At 55.1% G+C, this 27,239-nt stretch overlaps 1 protein-coding gene across 1 annotated transcript in view; it reads right to left on the reverse strand.

Annotated features, from left to right (window-relative positions):
- Positions 1-3,032: 3,032 nt before the first annotated feature.
- CPNE2 (copine 2) overlaps positions 3,033-27,239 on the reverse strand; it is a 39,706-nt gene continuing 15,499 nt past the window's right edge. Inside the window, exons 5-15 of the mRNA XM_082005739.1 lie at positions 25,749-25,832; positions 23,965-24,054; positions 23,596-23,694; positions 21,143-21,229; positions 19,676-19,735; positions 15,983-16,116; positions 15,215-15,269; positions 10,545-10,596; positions 9,181-9,314; positions 4,865-5,101; positions 3,033-3,251 (exon numbers count right to left, since the gene is read on the reverse strand). Coding sequence (XP_081861865.1) covers positions 3,144-3,251; positions 4,865-5,101; positions 9,181-9,314; positions 10,545-10,596; positions 15,215-15,269; positions 15,983-16,116; positions 19,676-19,735; positions 21,143-21,229; positions 23,596-23,694; positions 23,965-24,054; positions 25,749-25,832 — 1,140 coding nt within the window. The 3' untranslated portion in view covers positions 3,033-3,143. The remainder of the gene's footprint in view (positions 3,252-4,864; positions 5,102-9,180; positions 9,315-10,544; positions 10,597-15,214; positions 15,270-15,982; positions 16,117-19,675; positions 19,736-21,142; positions 21,230-23,595; positions 23,695-23,964; positions 24,055-25,748; positions 25,833-27,239) is intronic.

The raw sequence follows: 27,239 nt of genomic DNA on the forward strand, positions 1-27,239 counted from the left end.
TTGTATTGGACTTAAGAAGCCTTACATGGGCATGTTTATGGGTGGTGTGGACCAGGGAGCCAGGCATGAGCGAGAAGTAGGTTATGAAAGCCGAGGGCCTGTCCTTTCTGCCCCTGTGTGCCAATAGCGCTGATGGGAGGTTGTGGCTCAGCTGCTCGGAGGTGAAAATGTCTTTGTGACAGCCTCCTTCGCAGCAGTCCTGCTCTACGTACTGCACTCCGAAGTACGTGCGCTTCTATGTGCGTGCCAAAGGGCAGTGATCTGAACGTGGTGCCAAGCAACGTGTAAGAGAGCGACTGGGATAAAAGCAGTGCAACCTGAAGGCCTTTAGTAGGATTCATTCCTTAGCTTGAGTGTTGAACTTTCCCAAAGGAAATGAGGAGAGTTACGCTCATAAGGAAGCTATCCTTGGCCAAATTCCCTTTCAGTTTGCACGACCCTGTTCCACAGTCGAATCTTTACAAACACTCTGTAATTCTTCCCCTGTTCTGGGCTGCCTGGCACCTCTTGTGTTTGCTCCAGAGTTGCTCCTGCCTCTTCTCTAGCTACTGTAATTATGGCGCTTTCAGGTGGAAAATAGCTAGATCTCTTGCTGCCTCCCTAATGCTTGCCTTTTGATGACTTTCATTGTACTTAGCTGTGGAGTGAAATGCAAGCGGTACACCAAAAAATGCCCGTTTTTCTTGAAAGCTGCATTTGCAAGAGCCTTGAGCAGTTGGAGTAGAGATGTAGGTGTCCTTCCCTGGCATTAAGCTAGATCAATAATCTCTCTAGAGTCAGAACAGCCAGGCCTGGCTGTAAGCATGCTGGGGCCATTTTCCTGAGTGATATTTTGTGCAACTGCAGTCAAAATGGCTGATTTAGACTGAAATTTATAATGGGATTTGGCAGCAAGTTGTGGGCAGACACGGTGGTGGTGGTCGTCCACGGGGGCTGAAGGTGAGGCCAGGACATGGTGCCGCTGGATACGTCGGACCACGCAAGGCCAGGAGAAGATGTAATTCAGTAAAAGCAGGTGTGAGAACCCCCCTGCTTTCCTCTTCTTCCCAGAAGAGCAGGAGTAGGGTACTTGGGGAACGCCTTTAGCTCCTGCAAGCCTTTGGGTCTGAGTCACCTCTGCTGTTCTCATGGCCCGGCCCGTGTAAACAAACTGCAGAGTTGTCCCGGCTCGTCACTCCATCCGTTGGTCCCGTTTACCTTCTTGCAGTCTCAAGTCATCTGACATTAAAATAACTTCAGTGCACTGAGGGACGTGCTGGGACATGAAGAGTGCAAGGGATGGAGGGTAAATCAGACCTTCTTGGAACAGCATCTGTGGCAGTAACCTTGCCCCAGGGCAGACGTGCTGGAGAAGAACGGCTGGCTACGGCAGCTCTGTCATTTAGTGGTAGATTTAGATTTTTGTTTTGTTTTGTTTGTTTTTAAAGACCGTTCTCTCTTTGCCGTCACTGCATAGCGTGTGCTTCATCCCCTCCCCAGGGACAGCTTCATAAACCGCTTGTTGTCTGTGCTTAGTTGTTAAAGCTTTAGAGAGGTGTTAAAAAAAAAGACAAACCCCCACAAACACTCGACTAGCAGAAGAGCTTACTAGCTAGTGCAGCTGCATGTGAAGTTCTCTTTTGGAAAGAAAAAAACCCCCAAATTTTCCAGAGCAACAGACTTTGATCTGGAAAGGCTGCTTCTCCATGTGGAAAAGGGTGGTGGTGGTTGGTTTTTTCCCCTTCCGTGGGGCTTTGCAAGGCAAGCCCTTCATGGACCAGTCCCACCTCTCCGGAGGGATGGGTCGTCACCCCAACCCACGCTTCGGGCCTCACCGTCAGCTTTGGCTCCAGGCTTCGGCCGAGCTGTGGGGCTGCTCGGGGCAGCTGGTGGCTCAGTGTCAGCGGTGCCAACTGCGCGTTTGCTAGCAGTGGTCGGTGGCAATGAGCACAGCCAGTAGCATGCACGTGCAAATGGCCTCCAGGCTTCACCTGGAGAGACACCAACCTCCCACCGCAAGGGCTTTTGCTAGTGGGGAGAAGAGAGGCCAAGTCTGCTTCGGTTTGGAGTGAGGCTGGTGATCCGCGCGGTATATTCGGCTTTCTACCTGCCAGCTTCAAAAGACCTTAATCTAGTTAATGGCGGAAGAAAGCAGCAATTAGCACTGAAGATAGCACATTGCTGACGAGCAGCTCAAAGGAGCTGCTGGAGAGCAGGATTTCATCACCCAGCCCATCTCCTCCCAGGCAGCAGGGAGCTTTTGTTACCCAGACTTGGAAAAGGTTCTGGAGATGAAGCAGCAGTGAACCATGAAACTCCCTTTGCCGGTTTGTTGTGGGTTCACCGGTGTTCTCCCGAGCACACGTGTGTGCGCACGGACACCAGCCCCTTGCCCTCGGCTCGGGCAGGCACCGAGAGCGGACAGGGGTGAGTGAGGGGATGCTTCCCTCAACGGGACATCCATATTCACCTCCGCCCTCAGTAAATCACCCTCTGGCACGCTGCCGTTGATGGCCCGGGGCTGATCCCGCGGCACGGCGAGCAGAAACGCCGAGTGCAGGGTGAGCGGCTGGGGGACCAGGACAGCCCGTGTCGGGGTGACTCGAACACCCCCTCACCGCTGGACCACGCTCCCAGACCTTCCCTTCTAGGAGATGTTTGTTTTAAATGTCCAAGTTTCTTTATTAACCTGAGTATAACAAATATAACATGTACACAGTATAAAAATGAACACTGAGCGTGACAGATGTACAGGTACAACACAGCTACATGAACTATACAATTGACCGGTTCATTGAATGATAATAATATATTAAGCATTTCATTGCTTGGAAAAAGCAAGTTTTGATTGTAAAAATTTAATCCCGTTCCACTGAAATTATACAAAGTACATTCAATACTGAAAAATGACTCAACAGAGCAGGACCGGGGCATGGCCTGGCCCCTTAGTGTTATCTCGGGCTGGGACTGTACAAAATGAACAAAATGAATATACAAAATGAATCCAGACACTTCTCTGGGATGACTTTTAAGAACGTAGCAGTTAAATTAGGAAGTACAAAGTGTTTCAGGGAGGGTATTCTTCTCTTCAAAGCATGTGGAACATGCTTTGGGTAGGACCAAGAGGCTTCGGCAACATGCAGCGGGCGCAGCCTGGCACAGCTCTAGGCGGGCTCCGAGTTGATGGGCGGCAGGTTTTGGTGCTTGAAGTACTGCACGACTTGCTGGGGCAGCTCTGCCAGCACAGCTTTGGCCAGGGTCTCCTTGGGGGCCTGCAGGCCGAAGGGAACAAACGCCGGCGTAAGAACGGCCACAGGGGACTGACCGAGCAAACGCGGCTGGGCTGTCCCCAACTCCGGACCGCGGCGTTTCATTGAAGACCCGCTGGAGTCTACCGGCAGCCTGCATTTTGTACACCCGGGGCCCTCTTCTGTACTACACCCGCCCCTCAGAAGATGCTTCATGGTTGGGGAGGAATAAAATGTCATCGGTAGGTTGGAGAAAACAGGTATTGAGTAACAGGAGGTGAAACGGAAATAGACTGATTCCAAATACACTTCCCCAAAAGAGAGAAGAGTCTTTTTTTTTGTCTTCCCCCCCGCCTTTTTATTCTTTTCCTTCGTCAACTTGTTTCCGCCACGCGGCGCTGGGCCGGGCAGCCGTTGTGCAGAGGGGACGCATGCAGGGCCAGGGCCAGCCTTACGTTTTTCTACACGTGCCGGGAGGAGACCGGGGGTGCCCGGGGCTCACTCCCAGGGCCGGGGCAGTTCAGCATGGCGTCCTCAGCATGTCTCCCGAGGCCTGAGCGGGAGACACCGGCAATGGGACTGTGGCGAGGGACATGAGCCCAGTGGCACCCCAGTTCGCCGATGTCACCCTGCTAAAAGGGACTGTTTTTTGACAAGGGATGGTGGAGACAGCATGGAGCATGCTGCGGAGATGCAGAGCACTGTTGCCTCTGCCTGCAGTGCTGATTCACAGAATCACAGAATCGTTAAGGTTGGAAAAGACCTCTAAGATCATCAAATCCAACCTTCAACCCAACACCCCCATGCCCACTAAACCGTGTCCCAAAGTGCCATGTCCACATGTTTTGACAGTGACTCCCTGGGCAGCCTGCGCCAATGCTTGACCACTCTCTCCGTAAAGAAATTTTTCCTAATATCCAGCCTAAACCTCCCCTGGTGCAACTTGAGGCCATTTCATCTCGTCCTATCGCTGGTTACTTGGGAGAAGAGACCAACCCCCACCTCACCACAACCCCCTTTCAGGTAGTTGTAGAGAGCGATGAGGGCTCCCCTCAGCCTCCTCTTCTCCAGACTGAACACCCCCAGTTCCCTCAGCCGCTCCTCATCAGACTTGTGCTCCAGACTCCTCCCCAGCTCCATTGACCTTCTCTGGACACGCTCCAGCACCTCAACATCCTTCTTGCAGTGAGGGGCCCAACACTGAACACAGGATTCAAGGTGCGGCCTCAGCAGTGCCGAGTACAGGGGCACGATCCCTGCCCTGCTCCTGCTGGCCACACTAGTGCTGATACAGGCCAGGATGCTGTTGGCCTTCTTGGCCACCTGGGCACACTTGCCGGCTCATGTTCAGCCGGCTGTCAGCCAGCACCCCCAGGTCCCTTTCTGCCGAGCAGCTCTCCAGCCACTCCTCCCCAAGCCTATAGCACTGCGTGGGGCTGTTGTGACCAAAAATTGACGCTGCCCGTGCCGGCACCGCCGAGGGAGGTGGAGTTGAACGCCGGGGTAAGGCGGGCAGGTACCAGCCCTCTACCTTTTGCCTTTCTCTGCCTCTACCAGGGTTGCTTCGCTCCCAAGGTCCTTGCCAGACCTGAGACCCCGTTCCTGCCTGTGACCCCCTCGCCGCTGCCCACACTTACGTTGCGGAAATCCCGGAAGGGCACGAACTGGACGATGTCGCGCACGGCCTCCTCGCCGGTGTAGGAGCGCAGCACCCGGCTGTCCCCGTCCAGGAACTCCATGGCGGCGAAGTCGGCGTTGCCCACCCCCACGATGATGATGGACATGGGCAGCTTGGACGCCTGCACCACGGCGTGCCTCGTCTCGTCCATGTCGCTGATCACCCCGTCCGTGATGATGAGGAGGATGAAGTACTGCTGCGGAGGGGAAGGCGGAGGGTCAGAGCCAGCGGGGTGCTGGGGCACCCTCGCACCCCAGCCAGGCCCCGCGGGGCGTGAGCGGCCGGGATGCTCGGCAGGTCCCCCGGGAATTCGGGAGCGTGAGGTTTGCCGCTTCCCGGGACAGCCGGCATCACCCCCTCCTTCAGCAGCACCCAGAAATTTCAGGTGCTCCCGTTCCCCCTGGGTTTTGAAAGATCATAACCACACACCAAACCAACTCCCACCCCAAAATATTTTGCTGTGTTGATGGGGAGCATCTCCTGCATCCTAGCGCTGAGTGGCGCGGCGAGGGGCCCATCCCACGCTAGGGGCTCGTCTGTCTCCCATGCAAAGACGGGGGTCTCGGAGGCACCGAGGGGGGGATGCAGAGGGTACCGGAAAGCTGGGGGGATGCCAGAGCAGCGGCATTGGCACCCGCTCCCCTTCCCACGGGGAAAGGAGGGTGCCAGGGCAGGTCCATGGAGCTGGGGGAGGATGGACAGATGGACAGACAGTCCTGCTGGACCCAGTTCAGCAAAAATCTGGGGCATGTGGCCCCCCGAAAAGCCCATCTCCTCCGCCTCAGGGATAGTAATGGTTCAATTCTGGCACATTACACAGCTTGCGTGTGCTGGAGAAATGACGAAAACAAGCACTTAAGCGCATTAAAGCCCTTTGTTCCTCTCCTCATTCTTTCCATTTCCTCTGAAAACCACTACTGCAGCCGTCCTGGAAAAGCCAGAGAGGGAACACAGCCCCAAGGCCATTTCCTTGGGCTTCCTCCAGCCCACATCTCCTGAAACCTTCCCCAAGCGTCGTCTTCCCTTGACACTCTCCGGTGCTAAACTCCCGAGTACAAACGAGGCTGGGTCAAGCTTAAACACAACCTGACGAGGCGGGTGAGGAGTTTTTCCCAAGCCAGGGCAGGCAGCCGGCCCCTTCCTGGCCCTGACCCCTTTTGATGCGTTAGCCCTGCCTGCAGCTCACTGCCCAGGGTTTAGTTTTTTCCCCGAATCTGAACTTTTCAGAGCAAACCATGGGGAGATGTAGGTCTGAAGAGCAGGACCCCAACATCCAAGTCTGGAGGGTAAGACTAAACTTCAGGAGAAGACCTGCATGCTCCTGTGTGGTGGCCAGCACTGGTCATCAGTGGAAGCAGGACAAGCGACTGGGGCTTGACCCTGTCCGGGAACCAGTACGGGAGGAAGAGTAAAACCTTGAGGAGAGCAGCAACGGGAACGACTCGAAGCTGATTCCCCTCTTCCTCCCCCAGCCTCTGCGCATGGCCAAAAAGAAGAAACCCAGAAAGGACTTGTTCCCTTTGTTCCCTTTTTGCTGCGAAATCCGTAACAGGATCAGAGAAAAATGCTGGAAAGGATGCAGGAAAAGAGGAGGGAGCAGAGCTCATCCAATGTTTATCGCTACGTATTTCAGAGGCCAAGTGGAATAAGAGCTGATGCTGGGGGTCAGCCTCGAAGCCCGGGGGGCTGCAGCAGGGCGAGCTCGTGGGGAGCGTCGCGGGGAGCCGCGGGCACCGCTCGAGAGCGTGGGCGGGAGATTCCCCAAGCAGCGACGGCAATTTTGGAGGAGTCCGTAAATGGCGGCGGGGCAGGGGGTGCTGGCGGCACCTCCGGGCTCCAGCTGCGGCACCCAGCCGAGCCGCGACCAGCGGCTGCTGCGGCAGGGGCCACAGCCGGCTCTCCCTGGGCTGGGGTCTCCGTTGGCACACCAACCTGGCAGTACCTTCCTCCTCTTTTTGTTGTTAAAATGGCCCGTCTCTGAATCCACGGGGGGGGGGGGCTTCGGGGATGACTCCTGATGGTTTGTTAACGATATCAGCAATTAGGCTCGACTTGAAGGGATGAGGCGGCGTTAAGCAGCACGCAGGCAGAAAAGGGGAGGTTTGGATGCAGGGACCCTGCTGGAAAGGTGTGTTTTAATTCCCCAAAGCTTATTAATCCTTCCCTGAGAGTCAAATCACGTGTAATCCCTCTGCCTCTTCCTCCCCAGCACGTTTTAGTCCTCCCATCCCTTAAGTGCCGACGGCTCCAGTGCTTGTGATCCGCGTTGCCATGGAAAAACTACGAGGGTTTTTTTGTTTTATTTGAAATGTTGGGAGCAAGCGAGAGCAGGAGGAAGAGGAGGGCAGGTCCAGGCGGCCACCGACGCTGGTGGCTTTGCTGCACGCACTGAAGATGGAGTGGAAGAGAAGACCCCGGGGGAGTGAAGAGCCCTCATCAATAACGCTTTGTGCTTCCAAAAAAAAGGAAAAAAAAAGACCGAGCCGACCCAGGCTTGCCTCTGACAGCGCTGTTAGTGCCCATTATTTGAAATCTCCCTTGATTAAACTATTAGTGCTGACGAGGGGTGCAATTTGCATACGATTAGCGCCTCTGCTCAGCGCGGAGCCTGCGGGCTTCTCCCTCCCCCACTGAGGCCGAGAGGGAAAACGAAAAAATGAGGAGCGACCCGGATTTGTGCTGAATTAAACCGAATTCAAGTACTTCCTTGTGCCCGGAGCTGGGAACAGCAACGGTGCTTAAGGCGAGGCTGGGAAGGGTCCCCTTGGGGAGGAGGCTTCAGGTGTGATCCAGCTCTTCTCCAGGCAGGAATGAGGAAAGCTGGGGCTCCTGCCACACACGTGCTGATGCCCACGTTGAGCTGCTTTTGGCCAGCAAAACCCTGTGGCCAGACCTGCCATCCTCCGTGGGCAACCTGCTGCCACAGGGACCAAACAGGCACCCAACCGAGCTCCCTCTTTGCAGTCTTCATGCTCTTCGCACCCTTAAGAAGACACCCAGGTGACCATCGGCACGGCTGGACCCGCGGCGGCAGCTCCCAACACACACGGGCATCGCGGCACCTCCTCAACGTGCTTTACACCACGGCACAGGCTCACTCCCTCCTTCTGGTGTTTGCAAGGCTGGATGTGCACCCCCAGATCTCCCCGGGACGTCTTCACGCAAGAGAGGGAGATGCTTCCTCCAGCCGCTTGTTGTGCGTGGAAGGGAAATCAGCCCCAGGTTTGAAGTCACGCTCAACCTCTGCCCTGTTGCCCACATTTCCCAGCCGCATTACAGCAGCAGCACCATCCTGGTGCAGGAGGCTGTTTTGAAAGCGAGGACCACACTCCTCAGGACTATTCTTCCCCACTTATCCGTGGGGACAGAGGTTGCCTCCTCAGAGCAAGGCCCCTTGGAGCTCAGCAGAGGATGTTTTAGGAAAAAAATCAGGAGAAAACAAAGTTATCCTTTCCTGTCCCTTGCCAGCTGTGGGCTGGCACACGTCAGGGACTCCTGAGCCCGCGCTCACGCTGGTGCGGTGGTGAACAGCCCTGGCGGCGTGTCTGCCATGAGCACACCCCTTCCTTCTCCAGACCTTCGCAGCCCTCAGGCCTGGGCACCATCCCGGGGCAGTCTCAGCCCCCTGACTCCACTGCACACCGGCCTGTTGGATCCCGTCACCCAGACACTCCTGGGGGGCCTTGCAGGCCTTCCCCATAAAAATGAGGGAGAAATCGATCACTTTTTCGCCATTCGTGATTTTATACATCTCTGATATTCCCAGTTGACTTCCCAGGCCAGATGGTGCCAGCCTTACTACTTCCCGTACAGGAGCTGCTCCACGCCACGGAGTGTCTTGGCCAACTCTCTGGCTACCGTTCCCAGGGCTGTTTGATCCCCTTTGAGATAAGGGGACCAACATTTAAGGAGGTGCTCAAGACATCTGTAGAAATCCAAGGGACGCCCACCTCATGGCACCTCCCACCCTCGTCTCAGTTCTCTCCCTGGTGATTTCTGACTTTCCACAGCTGTGGTTTTGTTGACTGCCGTCAAGTTTTTGAGCTGTTTTTTTTTTTTCTCCCTCCACCTGCAATGACTCTACATTCTCCGCGTGAAGTGACGACGGCCAACTGAGAGCTCATAGCTGCAGGGACCCCAGGGATGGTTCTGGTGGGAAGACCCTGCCTCCCTGCCCACAGCAAAGGGAAAGACACAAAATAGAGCTTAGGCTTTGCTTTCCCCTCCCCAAAGCCATTGGGATTGCCATCACATCATGGGATCTTGCGGACTTACAGATGCAGCCTCCTGTTGGGTGGCCTGAGCCGCGAAGCGGGCCACATGGTTGACGATGGGGGAGAAATTGGTGGGTCCGTAGAAGCGGATGTGGGGCAGGCAGGCCGAGTACGCTTGGACAATGCCCTCCACACCTTTCAGGGAAAGCAGAGAAGCCAGGCGTTACAATGCGCCACAGCTCAGGCCCACCACAAATCCAATTAAGCATCATTAGCTCATGCTGTCATGAGAGCTAAAGTTAGACCTATTTTTTTTACCCCCCAAACTCATCCAGCTCCACAAGTTTGATCCGTCTCAACTCAAATTTTCTAATACCAGGGCTTTGGTCTTTAGTCACTTTGTAGTAGGTCCTCAGACCTTTTGGGGTAAGAGAGCCCTCGTAACGCGCACAACCAAAAGGCGGCTTTCCTTAGGTTTCTACAAAAATCTCAGAATCAGCCAAAGAGGAGAAGCAAAAAGAAAAGCAACTCCCGGTCTCTGAGCACAACCAAAAACCAGACAGACATGGAGCAGAGGTAGCAGAGAGAAGCAAAACAATCCCAGAAGCACCCTCTGAGCTTCCAAACTGTGTTTGGGACCTACAGGTCATTGGAGACCCTTCTGCTTCTGCCACAGCAGAAGTGGGTAAATGGCTGCTCTCCCGAAAGGAGGCATGAGTGTGCAATTAAAAAATGACTTTTAATTCCACAATTAGTCAACCGATAATCCTTCGGAAAGGACCTGTCGCTGATAAGAGCTGCAGGATGGTGGCTTCTGCACCCTTGTTAAGACCTGCAATAAATCAAGTCCAATGAATGCTTTACAGCTACCGGAGAGGGACTGAATGAAGCGAAGGCAGCAGAAAAGCAGATGTTCACAGCCAGCTTTCATGAACCAGCGAGCAAGGTTTGGAGGCTGCCCGAGCCCCTGTTCTCCTGGGGTAAGGCAGAGGTCAAACCAGGCAACTTTTGGAGTCTACGTTAGCCCTTACCACTTAGATTTGAGCAGTTCTTCAGCCATGACCATGACCAGCTCTCAGTTGCTACAGGAAGCATTAAGTCTGAATTCCCCATCAGGCAAATTCCCCAAACAGGCAGGTTTGCTGGAGGAGCAGGTGGCTGGTAGGACACACCAGCCATGAGAGCGAAGGTGGATCTTATTCTGTCTGAATCCAGTTGCATTTTTACACTGGTCCTTCCTACACGCACCCAAATTTTCTCTGCTTTCCTCTGAGTGCACCCTTAGCATGTGCTCTGCTTCACCGTTAATGTCTGTCCCTGAACAGACCTTGAAAAATCCTGGAGATGTTATTGGAGAAATGGAGAGGGAAGGACAGAAGACACCGAAGGCATGTAAGGAGTCTTAAAGACCTGGTAGATGCTTACCTGAACAGAATGGGTTTGTGGGATTGAAGTTGATGGCAAACTCATGGGATACCTGTGGAGAAGAAAAGACCCAAATTAACACGGAGGGCCAGTGCAGAGCAGGGTGCTCACCATCAGTTTAGCTGATACTGCAAGGCTGGTTGGGTCTGATGCTCCCATGGGGTAGGACCCAGTGGTCACAGACGTTCCAGTCCATCCTGCTGGGTCAGCAACACTTCCCAGCCCTCTGCTACCCAAACAGCAAGCAGCAGCAAATACAAACGTGGTCACAGTTGAGCAACATTTGTGGATGGACTGGTTCGGCAATCCCCCCGTCATGGAGCCACCTGAAATTATCACATCACGTGTTCTTCCCCAGCTATCAAAGCAGGCTTGTCCACGTGGCTTCACACTGGGTGCCCAGAGGGAAAGCACGCAGAAGGGATGCTCTCAGCCAGCTGGGCCATCTCACCAGTCACTAGGAGAAAATAATTCATCCTACTGCAGGTTATAGAGGGAGAAAACTCCATTAACATCGCAGGGAGCCCCAGTTCTGGCAGCATCCCGGTTCCTCATCTCTCTGCAAGTGGCGCAGTGCAGCAGGCAGGAAGCAGGCACAGAGGGAGCTGGGTTGAAGACCTGATCTGGCATGTCAACTACCATAACAAAGCCAGCAGATGATTAGCTTCATCATCTTCATCATCATGAGGGTGAAAGGCAGCACAGGAGAGGTGACATGAATGCTTGGGCGTGGTCCCAGCACAGTCTGGGATGGTTTTCATTGACTGTGAGACCATCCCTCCTCCAAGGCAGATGCAAGATCCTTTAGGTTTTACACCACCTCCTCCCAAGCTGAGTGAGATGGCTGTCACAAGGAGGTCCTGTAGGACACTGACAACGGCAGATAGCCCCGCGCACCCTGATCCCTGGTTTGTTGCACTAGCCCATCCAGAGAAACCAAACAGCAGTGCTGACTGCGAACCACAAAACCTTCCTCATCTACGGGAAGACCCTGCAGACAGAAACCACAAAACATTGGGCAACGGTTGCTTTGAACCCATCTGTTCCAGCAAAGGCAGGGCAGCTGAATGGCTCGGGTGCAAGAGAGGGTCAGGACTCCTGGCCTCCAGTATGAACCTTGCCAGTGTTGGCATGGGTCAACAGCTTGCTTGGGGAACAACGATCAGATCTGGGGGCGTAGGCATTCCTCACTCTGCTACCCGCAGTTTAGGCACCTTAAGAAGCAACAAGACTCTCAGGAGCACCGAGGACGTGCAACTGCCTCTTCCAGCACCTCTGAAGCTTGAAGGGGGTGATTGGGGCTTTCAGACCACCAGCTCAAGGGCTCTGAAACAAAAAGCTCCCGCTCTGTTTGTGCCAGAGTTACAAAACAAGGATATTTTCTCCCTCTCAGAAGGATGGTGGTTTGCTGAGTTTCTCAGCCAGGGGATCGCTTCAGGACATGCGTATTCATAACGCTGGCAAAACGACTGTCCTCTAAAGCGCTGCGTGAAGCAGAAGTCCTCCTGAGACGGCAAAAGCAACACGCATCTGATTCAGACTTTCCAATTATACTGGGCATTGTGTCGAAAGCAGCAGAAACTATTTTTGCAAGAGGCTGTGGGGTGGGAAATAGCAACCAAACAAAAGTAGGTCAACCAGAAGTCCTCCCTGTGCTGCAAAGCTGATGAGCTGTCAGACCGGCAGACGTCAACAGCCTGCTTGGGTCTCTCCATGCCTGTTGAGCACAACCAGTAACGCTCCCAGCCACCAGTAACCTCAGGGTTAGAGACATAGTCCGAGACACGTGACTTGGTTTTGCATACGCCCTTTCTCGTAGAATCCTCAATTTTGGGCAATATATTCAAATTCAAATTTCTTGATTTTCAGTTGTAAAGGGCTCACTTTTTTTTTTTTTTTACAAGATGTTCAAAATTCTGCCGTATGAGTATTTATAGAGATGGCAAGCAAAAATATTTCCGTGTTTTTCACTGCAAAAGAGGATTTTCTCTTTCTTTTAAGCAGTGACGAAATGGTTTGGAGCTGTGTTCCTCACCGTCTACACAGCAGACCCCCTGCATGGCAGACATGTTGCAAAACCTCCTCTGGAGTTTTTATGGATTATATATATCTCTCTGCTAGAAAATTCAACAAGAGGGCTTCAAAATAACAACAACAGAAAAAGGATCTCATTCCCTATTCAGCTCGTCCTTTGAAAACCAGTTTCTGTGGAGCCCAATTAAACATATAGGGAGCACCTACAGGTATCACATTCATCCGGTAACCTGCAGGGAGAAACTCTGGGCTCTCTGCCACCTCCCCCAGCGATCCCACCCCTGCTGCAACTCAGTCTCCCTATATATGAAAAAAAAAAAAGGCAAACGGAGGCAAAGCCTTGGGGCTGGCACATCGACGATGCCGCCAGCTTTGGCTGGAGGTGCTGAGCTCTGCAAGCACAAAAATGTTTCCCTTTGCCTGACACCAACAGACTAGATCTAAGGAAGAATTTTTTTATGGTGAGGGGGGGTGAAACCCTGGCCCAGGTTGCCCAGAGAGGTGGTTGATGCCCCATCCCTGGGAACATCCCAGGTCAGGATGGACGGGGCTCTGAGCAACCTGCTTGAGTTGGGGATGTCCCTGCTCACGGCAGGAGGGTTGGACTAGATGAGCTTTAAAGGTCCCTTCCAACTCAAAGCGTTCGGTGATTCTGCGATTTCTATTCCCAAACCCGGGGCAACCGATGGGGCTCCAATGTTAAGCACCACCCTCTCCGCTGCCGCCTTGCCTTTGCGCATCCCCCAGAAACTGCAACCCATCTGTTTCCCTCTCCTGTTCCCTACTGGGAAACCGCTCGAGGCTCTGTACGGAGCTGCTACATGGCAAGATGTTCTTTGACATTTCCAACGAGACTTTTGTGTGCAAAACATCTCGCTCCAACAGCGCCTGGGAAGCGTTGGGGGAGCCATGGCAACGGGAGCAATTTATACGACTCTTATCTCTTAATGATTTTCCCCATTTTCACCCCGGTCTGTGGTCTACAACAGCCGCCCTTCACCGCGTCCCCCCGGGCGTATCGCTGGCCACGCTGCTCCCCACCACCCGCCGGCAGCCGTTTCAAGGAAGAACCGATGCTTCGGCTTTGAAATTCCCCGAGACTTGATGGCCAAAAAACCTTTAACGAGCCAGTCGAGCCAGTGGTGCAGAGACCCCGTGGGCCGGGCGAGCTGGGGAGGGATGAAGCCCCCGGCTGGAGCGGTGCGGGGCCATGCACGGGGGATGTCCCCGCTGTTAACGTGAGACAACTGATGGGTCACTCCAGGCGCTGGTGACCTTTAGGCATGGGCCAAGCACCTGGGGAGGGAGAGCTGCTCTCCGCTGGGGTTCACCTGGGCTTAGACATCATTCCAGGGGAAAACGAGGTGGGTTTTTTTTTTTTCCCCAGTAGCACTTATGGAACATCTCCAGGCCCATGGGAGCAGTGGGAAATACTTCTGTGGCGGGCGGAGGGTGGGCAGAGGGGTGGCACCCCTCTGCCCCCAGCCCCCAGCCAGCATCCTCAACCCGGTACCCGCCTCCAGCCTCGTAGGAAGGGCCGTTTCCAGCCCAGCAAAGCCTTTCCCACGGGCTCTGAGGGATGCTCGCTGTAACCATTAGCCCCCAGCAGCCCAAGCCGCCGTAGCCCTTCCATCCCCACTGCGTTTTCCATTCCCATTCCTCTCCCCAAGCAATAAATCCCTGACGGCAGCCAGCTGTTAGTCCTTGGAAGCTGCCTACCAAGATTTTCCCACCGAAAGCGGCAAAGCAACAGACCAGAGACATTTGCCGGCCAAGGAGGATGAATCAGCTCCAAAGTGCACGCGGCGGGATCTCCCGCGGCTCGCAAACAGCGAGAGCTCCTACTCCAGTCACGCGAATTTTGGCTGCTGAGAGAGCGGAGAAAAGCGCAAAGCCGGAGCGGGGCAGGACATTCCCAGCCTGGAGAGCTGGCAGTGACGAGCTTCCCGGCCCGGCTCCCGGCCGCTCGTGCCCCGCCGCGTTCCGCCCAGAGCAAAGCTCTCCTCCCAAAGAACACAAAAGGTTGGCTGAGGTTCGACCCCAGCCCAAAGCCGGGGGCTTCTCCAAACCAGCGAGCAGAAGGAAACTGCCCTGAAGGGTGCGAGCAAAGAGCAGCCGAAAGACCCAGCCAAAGGTGGTCATGGTGTCCCAGCGCATCTTCTCAGCTGTAAGAAGATGCTCCCCGCCAGCCAGCGTGGGCTGCAGGAGCAGCCCCAACCCCTGCCCACGGCATCCCCCCTGGTGAGCAGGACTCTCCAGCTCATGCCCTTCCAGGACCAAGGTCCCTTTAACCCTTCCGGCACCTAACCCCAACAAAAGATCAAGGTGGCTTTTTGGGAAAGCCCCTCTGCTCCGAGCCTTGCAGGCTCTGCCCGTCGAGGCTACCCAGCAGCATCATCGGCAACATCATCACCATCATTGCAGCAACATCACGTCGAGGCTACCCAGCTCCCAGCCCTCTCGCAGACTTTGCTGCTGTCTGACACATTCGTCCAGGGGCCTGTTCCCTTGCCCAGAATTGTCCCTGCCTCCTGCCAGCAAAATGAACCAACAGGGAAACCCCTTCAGCCTTGCCCCTGCCCAGGTAGTATCAGGACAAATCCATCTCAAGCGTGGAGATGGCCACAACATTTCACCTTCCAGTCCGGCGGGAGCTGGGCACCAAATCCTAGAGCAGGAAACATCTTGTCCCTAGAAGAGAAGGAGGAAAACGTCTGGGTGTATTTACACACAGGCTTGCACGGCTCTAGCGATGGCCTCCCCATGCTACCCGCTGCCCAACGCCCAACTGCAGTGAAAGCGCCAGCTATGCAGCCAACTTTGGCCATGAAAAAAGGGTGCCAGCCTTCCCTTATCCCAGAACAACACCGTGCCTTTAAAAATCATGAGGGCTGAACAGAGGGAGAGTAGATGTTCCCCTTTTGCTTTTCATCTTTAGTGAGAAAAAAGTCCAGCTTTTCTTCATCACCCACAGGGATCAGGAGCATCCTCTCGCCCAAATACCTGAGCCTCTTGCAGTCACGTAACCCCTGAGATTTGAAAAAAATGAACCATCCATTTTGGTCACAAAAGCCAGCGTGACAAGACGTCTACGATGATATTTTTCTGTGTTGCGGCTGCTCTCCAGCTGCCCCCAGTAAAGGATGTTCCACCTCTGCTAATGCACCCTTCCTCCCAACAGCAGCGATGCGGGGAGAGGAGAAACCCTGTCCTTACTCCCTCCTCCTCCTCCTGCATCCCAACGTACACGGCAATTTTCTCCCACGGAGCTTTTCAAAAGCAAGGTATTACTTAGTCCCGGCTTTGCAGACGGGAAACCAAGGCACGCACATCCCAGCAGCCCCTCGGGGACCCAGGGAGATGTCTGCAAAACAGGGATGGAGGCAGAAGGGCATGGTGCTTACGAGTCGTAGTCCTGGATGATCTGGCCGACAGCCCAGATAGCCGACAAGTACTCGTTTGTCCCCATGGGGTTGATATAGTGCAAAGAGGAGGGGTCTCGCGGGTTCCCGTTGGAGGCCGTGAAGTCAATCCCAACCTGGGGGGCAAGAGAGAAGCACAGAGCCGTCCTCCATTAACACCCATTACCACGGACCTGGTCACCGAGCCTCCGTTGCCTTTGAGGTCCACACACAGTCCCATCAAGATGCAAACCTCAAACTTTTGAAAAAGTTTTAACAAAATCCAGCTCTTCACCTTCCCTAAAAAAAGCTGATTAAATACTAAATTAGGCAAAGCCATCCAGTACTACAGCTGTATTTTTCACCAGCAAGCAACTCATAAGGTGTTCCCAAGCAGCCTCTGCTCCTGGAACAAGCACCACCATCGCCAGCTCAGGACTCTCGCCGCCCATCTCCCCGGCGTTACGCTCAGGAACTGAGTAGTCCCATGGACACCAAAGCAGCCACGGCCACCTGGGCATTTGGATCTCGAGGTCTTTGACCAAAGAGTCACAACCCCGAGCGGAGCTTTCCCTGCAGCTGCTCTTCACCAGGCTTCCCTGGGCACCAATATATGCTGAGCTCTCAGGGGACTTCTTTGTCAGCAAGGCACTCATTTTTCTCCCTCCTCAATTAATTTTTTTATTTAAAGACATTTGTAAATATGTCTATCTCGGGCCCATTTAAATTGGGTCAGAAAAGGCGAGATGCTGAGCCACCCGATTTGAAAATGACTGGGAAGGAAGAGTTGGGAAGAGGCAAGCAGGCGGCGTGACCGCGCTTGCCTCGTTTGCTTGGCAAATAGGCAAAACGGATGACACCAAGCTGGGTGGGAGTGTTGATCTGCTGGACGGCAGGAGGGCTCTACAGAGGGATCTGGACAGGCTGGATCGATGGGCTGAGGTCAATTGTGTGAGGTTCAACAAGGCCAAGTGCTGGGCCTGCACTTGGGTCACAACAACCCCATGCAACGCTACAGGCTTGGGGAGGAGTGGCTGGAGAGCTGCCTGGCGGAAAAGGACCTGGGGGTGCTGGCTGACAGCCGGCTGAACATGAGCCATCAGTGTGCCCAGGTGGCCAAGGTGGCCAACAGCATCCTGGCCTGTATCAGCACTAGTGTGGCCAGCAGGAGCAGGGCAGGGATCGTGCCCCTGTACTCGGCACTGCTGAGGCCGCACCTTGAATCCTGTGTTCAGTGTTGGGCCCCTCACTGCAAGAAGGACATTGAGGTGCTTAAGAGTGTCCAGAGAAGGTCAGTGGAGCTGGTGAGGGGTCTGGAGCACAGGTCTGGTGAGGAGCGGCTGAGGGAACTGGGGATGTTCAGTCTGGAGAAGAGGAGGCTGAGGGGAGCCCTCATCGCTCTCTACAACTACCTGTAAGGAGGTTGTGGTGAGGTGGGTGTTGGTCTCTTCTCCCAAGTAACCAGCAACAGGACGAAAGGAAACGGCTTCAATTTGCACCAGGGGAGGTTTAGGCTGGATATTAGGAACAATTTCTTTACGGAGAGAGTGGTCAAGCATTGGAACAGGCTGCCCAGCAAGGTGGTGGAGTCGCCATCTCTGGAAGTGTTCAAAAAACGTGTGGATGTGGCGCTTCAGGACATGGTTTAGGGGACACGGTGGCGCTGGATTAATGGTTGGACTTGATGATCTTGAAGGTCCTTTCCAACCTTAGTGATTCCGTGATTCTGAAAACCCAAAATAACTCTGCCAGCTAAACTGAGCCCGGGGGATTCGCGAGGGATTTTGTTCCATATCCATAACAGGAGAGAAAGAACTGTGATTTGGCTGAGAAGGGCCCTTGGCCTGGCTGGGGCATGAAGACAGAATCACAGAATCACAGAATCACAGAATCACTAAGGTTGGAAAGGACGTTCAAGATCATCAAGTCCAACTTTCAACCCAACACCACCATGCCCACTAAACTGTGTTCCCAAGTGCCACGTCTACATGTTTTTTGAACGGCTCCCATGACGGTGACTCCACCACCTCCCTGGGCAGCCTGTGCCAATGCTTGACCACCCTCTCGGTGAAGAAATTTTGCCTAATATCCAATCTAAACCTCCCCTGGCGCAACTTGAAGCCATCTCTTCTTGTCCTATCACTAGTTAGTTGGAAGACATCACAGCCCAGGACGTGCCAGGGTGGCTGGTAAAACAGTCTTGATGGGACAAGGGGACATGGTTTTAAACTGGAAGAAGGTAGTTTTAGATTGGAGATAAGGGAGAAATGTTGTACAATGAGGAGATTGGAAGAGGTTGCCCAGAGAAGCTGTGGATGCCCCATCATTGGAAGTGTTCAAGGTCAGGTTGGACGGGGCTTTGAGCAACCTGATTTAGTGAAAGACATCCCTGCTTTCAGCAGTGGGGCTGGACCGATGATCTTCAAAGGTCCCTTCCAAGCCAAACCATCCTATGGTTCCATGAAAACCCAGCTTCTTTGCCAAGCAACCTTACAGCCCTATCAACCTGCGGTTCACTGCTGTAATGCCCGCGCCCGCGCGCCCAGCTCCGGCCCAGCCACCGTGGGCACGGTCAGAGAGGAACAAGGGAGGGGGCTCGGGGGGGTTCAGGCAGACGCGTGCCCCGCTCCTGCAAGCAACGTCACCGAGAGCAGCACGCGGGCAGCAAATTTCGGAGGGATGCAGCTGGTCTGTCTCCGGCACGAGGCAAAGCGGCCGAGCACAATGCCCCTCTTCTCTGTGGCTTCAGCCCTTCTCTCCCCACCGTCTCCCTCGGTAGGGAGGACACCAGCGGCCTTTCCAAATCACCGGGGTGCGTGCGGCAGCTCAGGCCTTTCTGCGGAGCGTTGCAGGCATCGCAAACCCACCCAGGTTTTTGGACCATGGATGTCTTGGGAGGGAGAGGAACCCTCCAACACGCAGTAGATATTTCGATGGGGAGGACGATTTCTGCACTCAAGCCTAATTCACACAAGAGCTCTGTGCTACCAATAAACTTAATGATTTTCTCCTCTATTCGCTCTCCAGCACCAAGACCTTAGCACACAGCGGCAGAGCGGCACACAAAAAGCTCTCCCAATCGCTCCTGTTCCTATGGCAACTCGTCCTCCTCCTACTACTCTTCCCCCATCACGTTTTCAGACGGAACAACAAAATACCGACTGAAATACTGTGAGTGCCCATAGCTCTCCGGATCCTACACCAGCAAAGTTTGCAGAAATTAAAAACCTCACTTCTGCATTGTGGTGGTTTCACGGGGGGTTGTATTGTCCTCATTTAGTTACTCTTGACAAGCCATGGTCTTGCTTGAAAGAAGGTGGAAATGGCAGTTAAAAATGCAGAAAACCGTCTCATTAACAGCCCCAAACCTCTCAGCTGGCTTGCAAAATAAGGAGAGCTTCCATAAAAAAATGGAGGGTGGTTAAACCCTGCGATGGGGAGAGAAGTCAGTAACATTTAGTGAAGGTCTTTGTGAGAGTCTGATCTTCAGCCGAAGTCTAGCCAGCTCCCTCCGTGCTTTGGATGCACCTGAGCATGGCAGTAATGACCTCCAAAGCCCCAAAACCACGATTTAACAGCAAAATGGGGAAGCTCCTCATTGCCTTGAAAAGCCACCCAAGCTGGTGCCAGATCTCATGCAGAACCTCCCTCCCCAGTTTCGACCAATACATACATGTTACTATCAAAAGTCCTTACGGTAAACATCAGCTGGCAGCCTCCCAGGATGTAGTCCAGGAAGGAGAAATCTCTGGTTATCTGAAAGAAAAACCCAAGAAAAGTGTTTCAGCAATCTTCACCGTTGCAGAACAAAAAAATAAATACATGGGAAGTGCCCAAGCCTGCAACGAATGCAAGTCTGGGCCTTTGGGGACCTTCAGTCATGCAGCAAAGCAAATGGGAAGAACCACTTGTGTCTCTTATGGCAGTGTTTTGGCACTTCATGAGACACGTGGGGCCAAGCAGGGCCATGTGTTGGTCCAAAGCTGGCATAGAAGGCCTGGACAAGGATCCCTGAGGTCCTTGAGAGATCCTTGAGATCCTCTCTGCATGGCCAAAACAGTCTCACACCAGCTGCAGACCTGGTGTGGCAAGAGTTGTGTCGGCACGTTCCCCATCGTGCTACTACCATGCGAAGGGAGGACTTCACCAACGCTCCACCTCGGGAGAAGGACCTCTCCGACCCAGACCCAGCCCTTTGCCCCTAAGGAGACACCAAGCATTTGGTAGGCTTGCACAGCTTGGGCTCCATGCAGACACTCCCCATGTTGAATGACCCCTCCTCCTGGGACTGTGACCACCCGGGCACAGGGTGGCATCAGCAACTTGGTACATCAGATGCTCCAAGTGGAGAGAACATGAGCCTGAACATGAGCCAGCAGTGTGCCCAGGTGGCCAAGGCGGCCAACAGCGTCCTGGCCTGTATCAGCACTAGTGTGGCCAGCAGGAGCAGGGCAGGGATCGTGCCCCTTTACTCAGCACTGGTGAGACTGCACCTCGAATCCTGTGTTCAGTCTTGGGCCCCTCACGACAAGAAGGACGTTGAGGTGCTGGAGCGTGTCCAGAGAAGGGCAACAGAGCTGGGGAGGGGGCTGGAGCGCAAGTCTGATGGGGAGTGGCTGAGGGAACTGGGGGTGTTCAGTCTGGAGAAGAGGAGGCTGAGGGGAGACCTCATCGCTCTCTACAACTACCTGAAAGGAGGTTGTGGTGAGGTGGGTGTTGGTCTCTTCTCCCAAGTAACCAGCAACAGGCTGAGAGGAAACAGCCTCAAGTTGCGCCAGGGGAGGTTTAGATTGGATATTAGGAAAAATTTCTTCACCGAGAGGGTGGTCAAGCATTGGAACAGGCTGCCCAGGGAGGTGGTGGAGTCGCCATCAATGGAGGTGTTCAAAAAACGTGTGGACGTGGCACTTGGGGACATGGTTTAGTGGGCATGGGGATGTTGGGTTGAAGGTTGGACTTGATGATCTTAGAGGTCTTTTCCAACCTTAATGATACTGTGATTCTGTGAAACCCAAGCAGAAAGGAAATCTCACTTTTCATTGGTGCTCTGCAGGTCCTGCGCTTGGAAACACAAGGGCGCTGGAGGCAGAAGGGATGGGGGGAGCTCGGTAAGCCCGAGCTCGGCCAGGGCCAGAAGGAAACATCCCAGCATCGTGTACTCACTTTGCAGGACTTGACAATGATGATCCCAGAGTTCTTGTAATTCTTTTTTTTCTTTTGCTTTTTGGGGTTAATGCACTCTAGCTCGAGCTGTAACACAGGAGAGACAGACGCCGGTGTGAGCGCGGTGCTGGGCTGTGCCGGGTGGCTGCAGATGCCACCACCGGCCGCATCCCGCAGGCACCCTCCTTCCCGGCGTTTCGGAGCGCTGAAGAGGCATAAATGAACCACAGCGAGCTACTGCTATTTAATGGTGGAAATGGAGGCACGAGGACCTGCTTGGGAAGGGGCTGCTTTTCCTTTCCAGGGGCTTTCACCGTGCCCAGGACCCGGCGCGTGGCAGCCGAGACACCCCAACGAGGCTATGGGGGTCTATGGGATGGGGTGGGGGCAAGCGGAATGGGTTGGGGCAAACACAGAAATAATTAGGGCAGGCCACCACCTTTCCTCAAAAGCTCTGGGAAAGTAAAATGCTTTTTGAATATTGAGAAAATTGCTGTTAAATTTCCATTAAAAAAAAAAAAGCTAAAATGAATAAAAACTCTTGTCCATGTTTAGTCCATGTAAACATGAAGGTTTACATGTGGGTTGGTCTGGGCAGGGGGAGCACATAAAGAAAGTCATGTCCATTCTTCCAGCTGCAGAAAAATGAGAACATTTAAAATACTAAAATCCTTAAGTTTCCCGAATGCAAACATTGCATTTCACAGACAGAACAAAATCAAAATATGGATCTATTGACAAAATGCCCTAACTCTGAACAAACCTGGGCAGACAGTCCAGCCCAGAGCCACTGGTGGGTAATTCCCACATGGGTTCCACGTAGGACAGTGGTGGCCAGTCTGTGCGCCCTGCCAGTGGCCTGCTCTGACCAGCCCAGTGATGGCCCTGGACCTTCTCAGACCAGCACAGTGATGGCCCCAGGCCTGCTCTGACCAGCCCAGTGATGGCCCTAGACCTTCTCAGACCAGCACAGTGATGGCCCCAGGCCTGCTCTGACCAGCCCAGTGATGGCCCTGGACCTTCTCAGACCAGCACAGTGATGGCCCCAGGCCTGCTCTGACCAGCCCAATGATGGCCCTGGACCTTCTCAGACCAGCACAGTGATGGCCCCAGGCCTGCTCTGACCAACCCAGTGATGGCCCTGGACCTTCTCAGACCAGCACAGTGATGGCCCCAGGCCTGCTCTGACCAACCCAGTGATGGCCCTGGACCTTCTCAGACCAGCACAGTGATGGCCCCAGGCCTGCTCTGACCAACCCAGTGATGGCCCTGGACATGGCAATGAGCCTTTCCCCCCATCTTGGCCAAGCTATGGCTGGACGGTGCTGCTCCTGCCTGCAAGCACGCCTGCACATGCTACCTGGTCAACAGCAAGAGCTCCTCTGTCTCCGTTTCTGCGTTTACCCCCATCAACGTGGCCACATGAAAGGATGAGAAAGGACACGAGGAGCCACCCCAGGGAGGAAGGATGCTGAAGGGCGACATGTAGTGATGGCGAGCAGCGGCCGCTTGCCCTTGGAGCCACCGTCCTCCACCCGCAGCGGCTCTGCTCAGAGAGCGGCATCGGCCGGGGAACAGCTTTACCGGGGAACGGAGGGTGCCCGACCTCCCGTGACAAGCCTAGCAAGGGGAAGAGGAGCCCACCCCCAGGAGGACCCATGTTACGCGCAGGGGCATGGCAGCACAGCCACGCAGCAAGGTGAGTTTTACTCTCTTCGAACCAGCATCAGTCAGGGTCCGATGGAGAGAAAAATCTTACAGCGAGGCTGTAGGTTGCAAATCCAGTGGAAAAACGGGCGTGACGCCTGCCTCTGGCACCATCAGCTTGCGCAGTCCTAGACAGGACACTTCATGCCTTTGTGCCTCAGTTTCCCCAGCCAGGAAACTTTTCTCATTGCCCCATGCATTGTGTTTTACACATCCCCACATCTCGGCCAAGAACTCCTCCTGGTTTTGTAATCCTAGTGATGACAGCAGCGAAAAGCCCTGATTATACGGGAGTCTCCACGACATGCTTTCAGTCAGGTGGCATCTGCCAAGGCTTTCGACCAGCGCTTCGGGGGGAAGACGGGGACACCTTTGGCCACAAAACCGATGGGGAGTTGCAGAGCAGCTGGCTCTCCTGTGGACCTGCAGCACAGGCAGCCCCAGCAGCACGTCACACCTCCCCTCCTGGCCACCCAAACCACAGGGCACCCCCCCCAAATCACGGGTGCTGCTTCAGACAGCTCAGCAGAGCCCAATTTTCTGCCAAGACTGCCTTAGCCCCCTCTTTATCTCAGATGCTTTAGCTACGGCCTGGGTCACTCACGGTGCGGGTGGGAGGAGAAAGAGGGTTGGACTTTGGCTTCTTCTCAGCACATGCTGAGGGTCTCCAGCGCAAGTACCAAAACCCACCACCAGCCCCAAAGAGCCCCTTCCTCGTTCTTCCCCGAAAGTGTGTCGGCACTTACCGGAAAGGCATCTTGGGCTTCGCACATCCTGGCCACCGAGGTCTGAAACTCCCCGATGAAGTCATGTCCGCCATCGCTGTCGTAGTCGTAACACATCACCTAGGGCAGAAGGAGCACAAACCAGCCTCAGGACGCAGTAACCATCTCCTGCGAGGAGACCCGATGAAGTTCCCAACCTCTCCTGCCAGAGACCCCAAAGAAGGGTGGGGGGTTTTTAGGGGTTTTTTTTTGGGGTTTGGGCATGGTTCTGGTTTAGTTTGGGTTTTGGTTTTGTTTTTTTTTTCATAAACAACCACAGCGTTTGAGACGTTCAGCGATGGGTCCCAGAGGCCGACCCTCACGACACAAGCCGAAGGGCCCCCCCGTTACCTTTATCGGCTTCTCTACATCTCCGTCGCACAACGACACCAAAGGCAGAGCGAACGGCTTCCAGACGGGGTCCAGCGTGTACTTGATCACCTGCGGGGTGGGAACGGAGGGATGCCGTCAGGGAAGACCCTCCTGCAGGAGAAGACCCTCTTTCCACAAAGGCGTTGCGGGCAGAGACATTCACAGGAACGTTAGGAATTATTAACCCTTCGCCGTGCAGGGTAGACGGCGCGGAGGACCTCGGACCCTTGCAGCCGAAGCGGCGACCGCGCAGCCCGGCGGGGAATTGGTCCGCGGCCGCCGCCGCGGGCAAACAGCCGCGCTGGACCCGAAACGGGCATCTCGTTTCACAGGCAGGATTTTCTGCGAGAGCAGGGGAAAGCCCGACGTTGCGAGTACGGTTTAGCAGAGAATTGGTAACCACCAAGCTGGTTACGCTCCCGCACCGAAAACTGCAAGAACGAGGAACCTTATTTCTCTGTGTCTGGCCTCAAAACGCACGGATGGTCGCCTTGCTATGGGCTTCCTCCGAGGGCAGCAGGATACATCTGGGGCTGGTGAGGAGAAGGCTGTCACAGCACCCGTTGCTGGAAAGCAAGCCTGGCTAGACCCTTACCCGGCGAGACGGGATAGACAGTGGAGGAGCCGGGCAGCAACCCAGAGGAAAAATCAGTTTACACGTTGCTCCCCGTACACCTGACCTGCTTAGAGAGACCCCAGTTCTCGGCCACGTTCGCCAACGTACGGGAGAAATAACCACCACCCTCTCCTGCCGCCGGAGGTGACGCTGTGCTTTGTTACGGCCGTTTGCCGCGGCGGGACAACGGGCTCCTTAACCGAGCCTCGAGGGGACAAGAAAAAGAGAGGGGGTGAGACGGGGACAGGAAAAAGAGGGGGTGGGATGTCTTGCGTGATGGGACCCTCGGGCTTGCGGTGATCTATTGCCCCCTCCTCCTTCCGCCAGCTGCCAGGGGCTACACGCAGACCCGGGGGGGGGGGGGGGGAAAAAAAAAAGCAGTCTTGAAACAAGCTTTGAGGAGGGGGAAAAAAAGCTGTTGAAAAGTACTTATTAGCCTGGTTTTAAAGCAGAAGCCAGCCTTCTGCCTCTCCCAGCAAACAGCCCTGCGGGCGTGCTTCTCCCTGCCCGTGCTGTGCCTCTTGCTCATAAATCACCGGCTTTAGCAGCTTGGCAACATAACCAGAAGGGAGCTCGGATCAGAATAGCACAGCGGGTGTAAACGAGGGGCAGGGAGGGGTCAGCTGCCCCTGACCGTACCCACCGGGACCCCGCTACGGCTCTCTGCCTTCTCGGCCGGGGCTCCAGCTGTTAGACGCGAGGCCGAGTGCTCGTGCAATGAAGCTGGAGATGCCGGAGCATCCTCCCGGGCTAGCGGAGGATCTGGAAAACGCTTGTTTTAACCTTTTCCCCCCACCACTGTCCCCCCGGGCTGCCTCCCACCACCTCTCTCGACCACCCCCCCAGGTCGCAGCTCATCCCGCCGCTCCTGCTGAGCGGGGTTCACGCGGGTTTGAAAGACCACCTCCCTCTCGGCTCGGCAGGTACCGCAGTGAGTAGCACAGAAAAGACCTCAAGACCTCGCTGGCCTCAGTAAAGCTTCATCCGCTGGAGTCCAGCAGCCTCAGCCGGAGGCTGGGAAGGCAGCTGCGAGGCTTTGAAGCCCCTGGATCCCACCTTGCGTCGATGCGATCGTGCCACGAAGAGCAAAAGGAGCCGCTGTGAGGACGGCGGGTGTCTCAGCAGCTCGGGTTCGAGTCGTGCTCACCTCCGTTCTGTGGACCAGCATCCATTTCCCGTCGTCACCTGGTTTATAAAACTCCAGGAAGGGGTCTGACTTCCCAAACAGGTCCTGGGGGAGAAGAACGGGGTGGGTTACACGGTGCTTTGCAAGCAGCTGGTCCAGCAAGAGCCGGTCCGAGAGAGACCCCCTTCCCCGGCAGCGCCAAACCCTGCAGATGTCCCTCGCGTCCCCACGAGACCGGCCAGCGGGCAGCACCCACGGGTGGCACCCGGCCAGCCCTCTGGACGCAGATGCCACGGGAAATGACCCCCAGCTGGGAGGCAGCTGCGTTTGGGCTTGGAAAGACATCCAAAGCTTCAAAGGGAAAAGGGAACTTCATTCCCGTTCAGAAAAACTAAGACGTGGCCAGCAAGAAAGCAAGTCCACAATATTCCAAATTATTTAGCAAAGCCCTTGCAGCTGGGTTTTCCTCCCGAGGAGGGGGAGGTGGCTGCCTGAGTCCCGCGAAAAGCTGGAGGAACTTCTTACGGGTTTGAAAAGGAGCTTTTTGGGCTTCCAAGTGATGCCGTGGGGATGCGGGGGACTGCTTGTGGAGGAGGAGGAAGCACGGACACCCCGGGATTCCCGGTCCACAGCCAGCTCAGGAGGTGGCAGCTGGGATGGACACAGGCTCCGGTGACGGCAGAGAGCTTTGAGGGGTGTCCTGCTGCCGCCCCAGGCAGAGCAGCCCGGTTTGCCGGTCCGGTCGGCCCCGCTCCATCCGAAGCAGGGGTGGGAGATGGCTCCGAGCCCCAGGATCACGGGCTGCTATTTTAAAACGCCAAAACCACGAACATCTCACCCCCGCAAGCCTGGCGGGAGATGGAAACCGAGCAACCGAAGGGACTCAGCAGAACAGATCGTCTGCAAACTTGTCCGAGCACCTAAACCTTCCGAACCGGTCCTTGCACGCCACGGAGGAGGAGGGCGGAGGTGGCTTCCACCAGATGCGCTTCCCCAAACCGTGGCTCCCCAAGCCGTGCCCAAGCATCGCGCCTGGCCGCTGCCCTCCTGCCATCCCCGCAGAGGCGGCTCGGGGGCTACGTTCCGCAGGGCTGGTCCTGGGTGAAGATCCCTCCCCTTCTGCAAGTCATTTTTTCTTAAAACAGCTCTGCCAAGAGCTGATCCAACATAAGATCAAGGACAAGAGCCTCAGGCTGGTTCTGCTGCTGTCGTGCTCCCGCCGTGCAGCTTCGGCATTTAAAGCAAGGTAGCTAGCCTCGGGTGGGGAAGCCACGGACGTGTGATGGGGAGGAGGACCTGCCCGTGGCCTGAAGAGAGGTCCCAGCCTTGGGGTGGTCACGGCAGAAGGAGCTGCCTGGGGCCAAGCGCAGCTCCAGGCCGGGTTTGCGGCACAGCTGCCGGTAAGGGACGCTGGCGGCTTCGGCTCGGCGCGTGCGGCAAGACGATCCCACGGACCAAACCCCGTGAGATCCAAACCCTTCACATAATGACGGAGCCTCCCGCCGTGCTCCT

Source organism: Phaethon aethereus, assembly GCF_964289735.1.
Source record: "Phaethon aethereus genome assembly, chromosome: 13".
NCBI lineage: Eukaryota > Metazoa > Chordata > Aves > Phaethontiformes > Phaethontidae > Phaethon > Phaethon aethereus.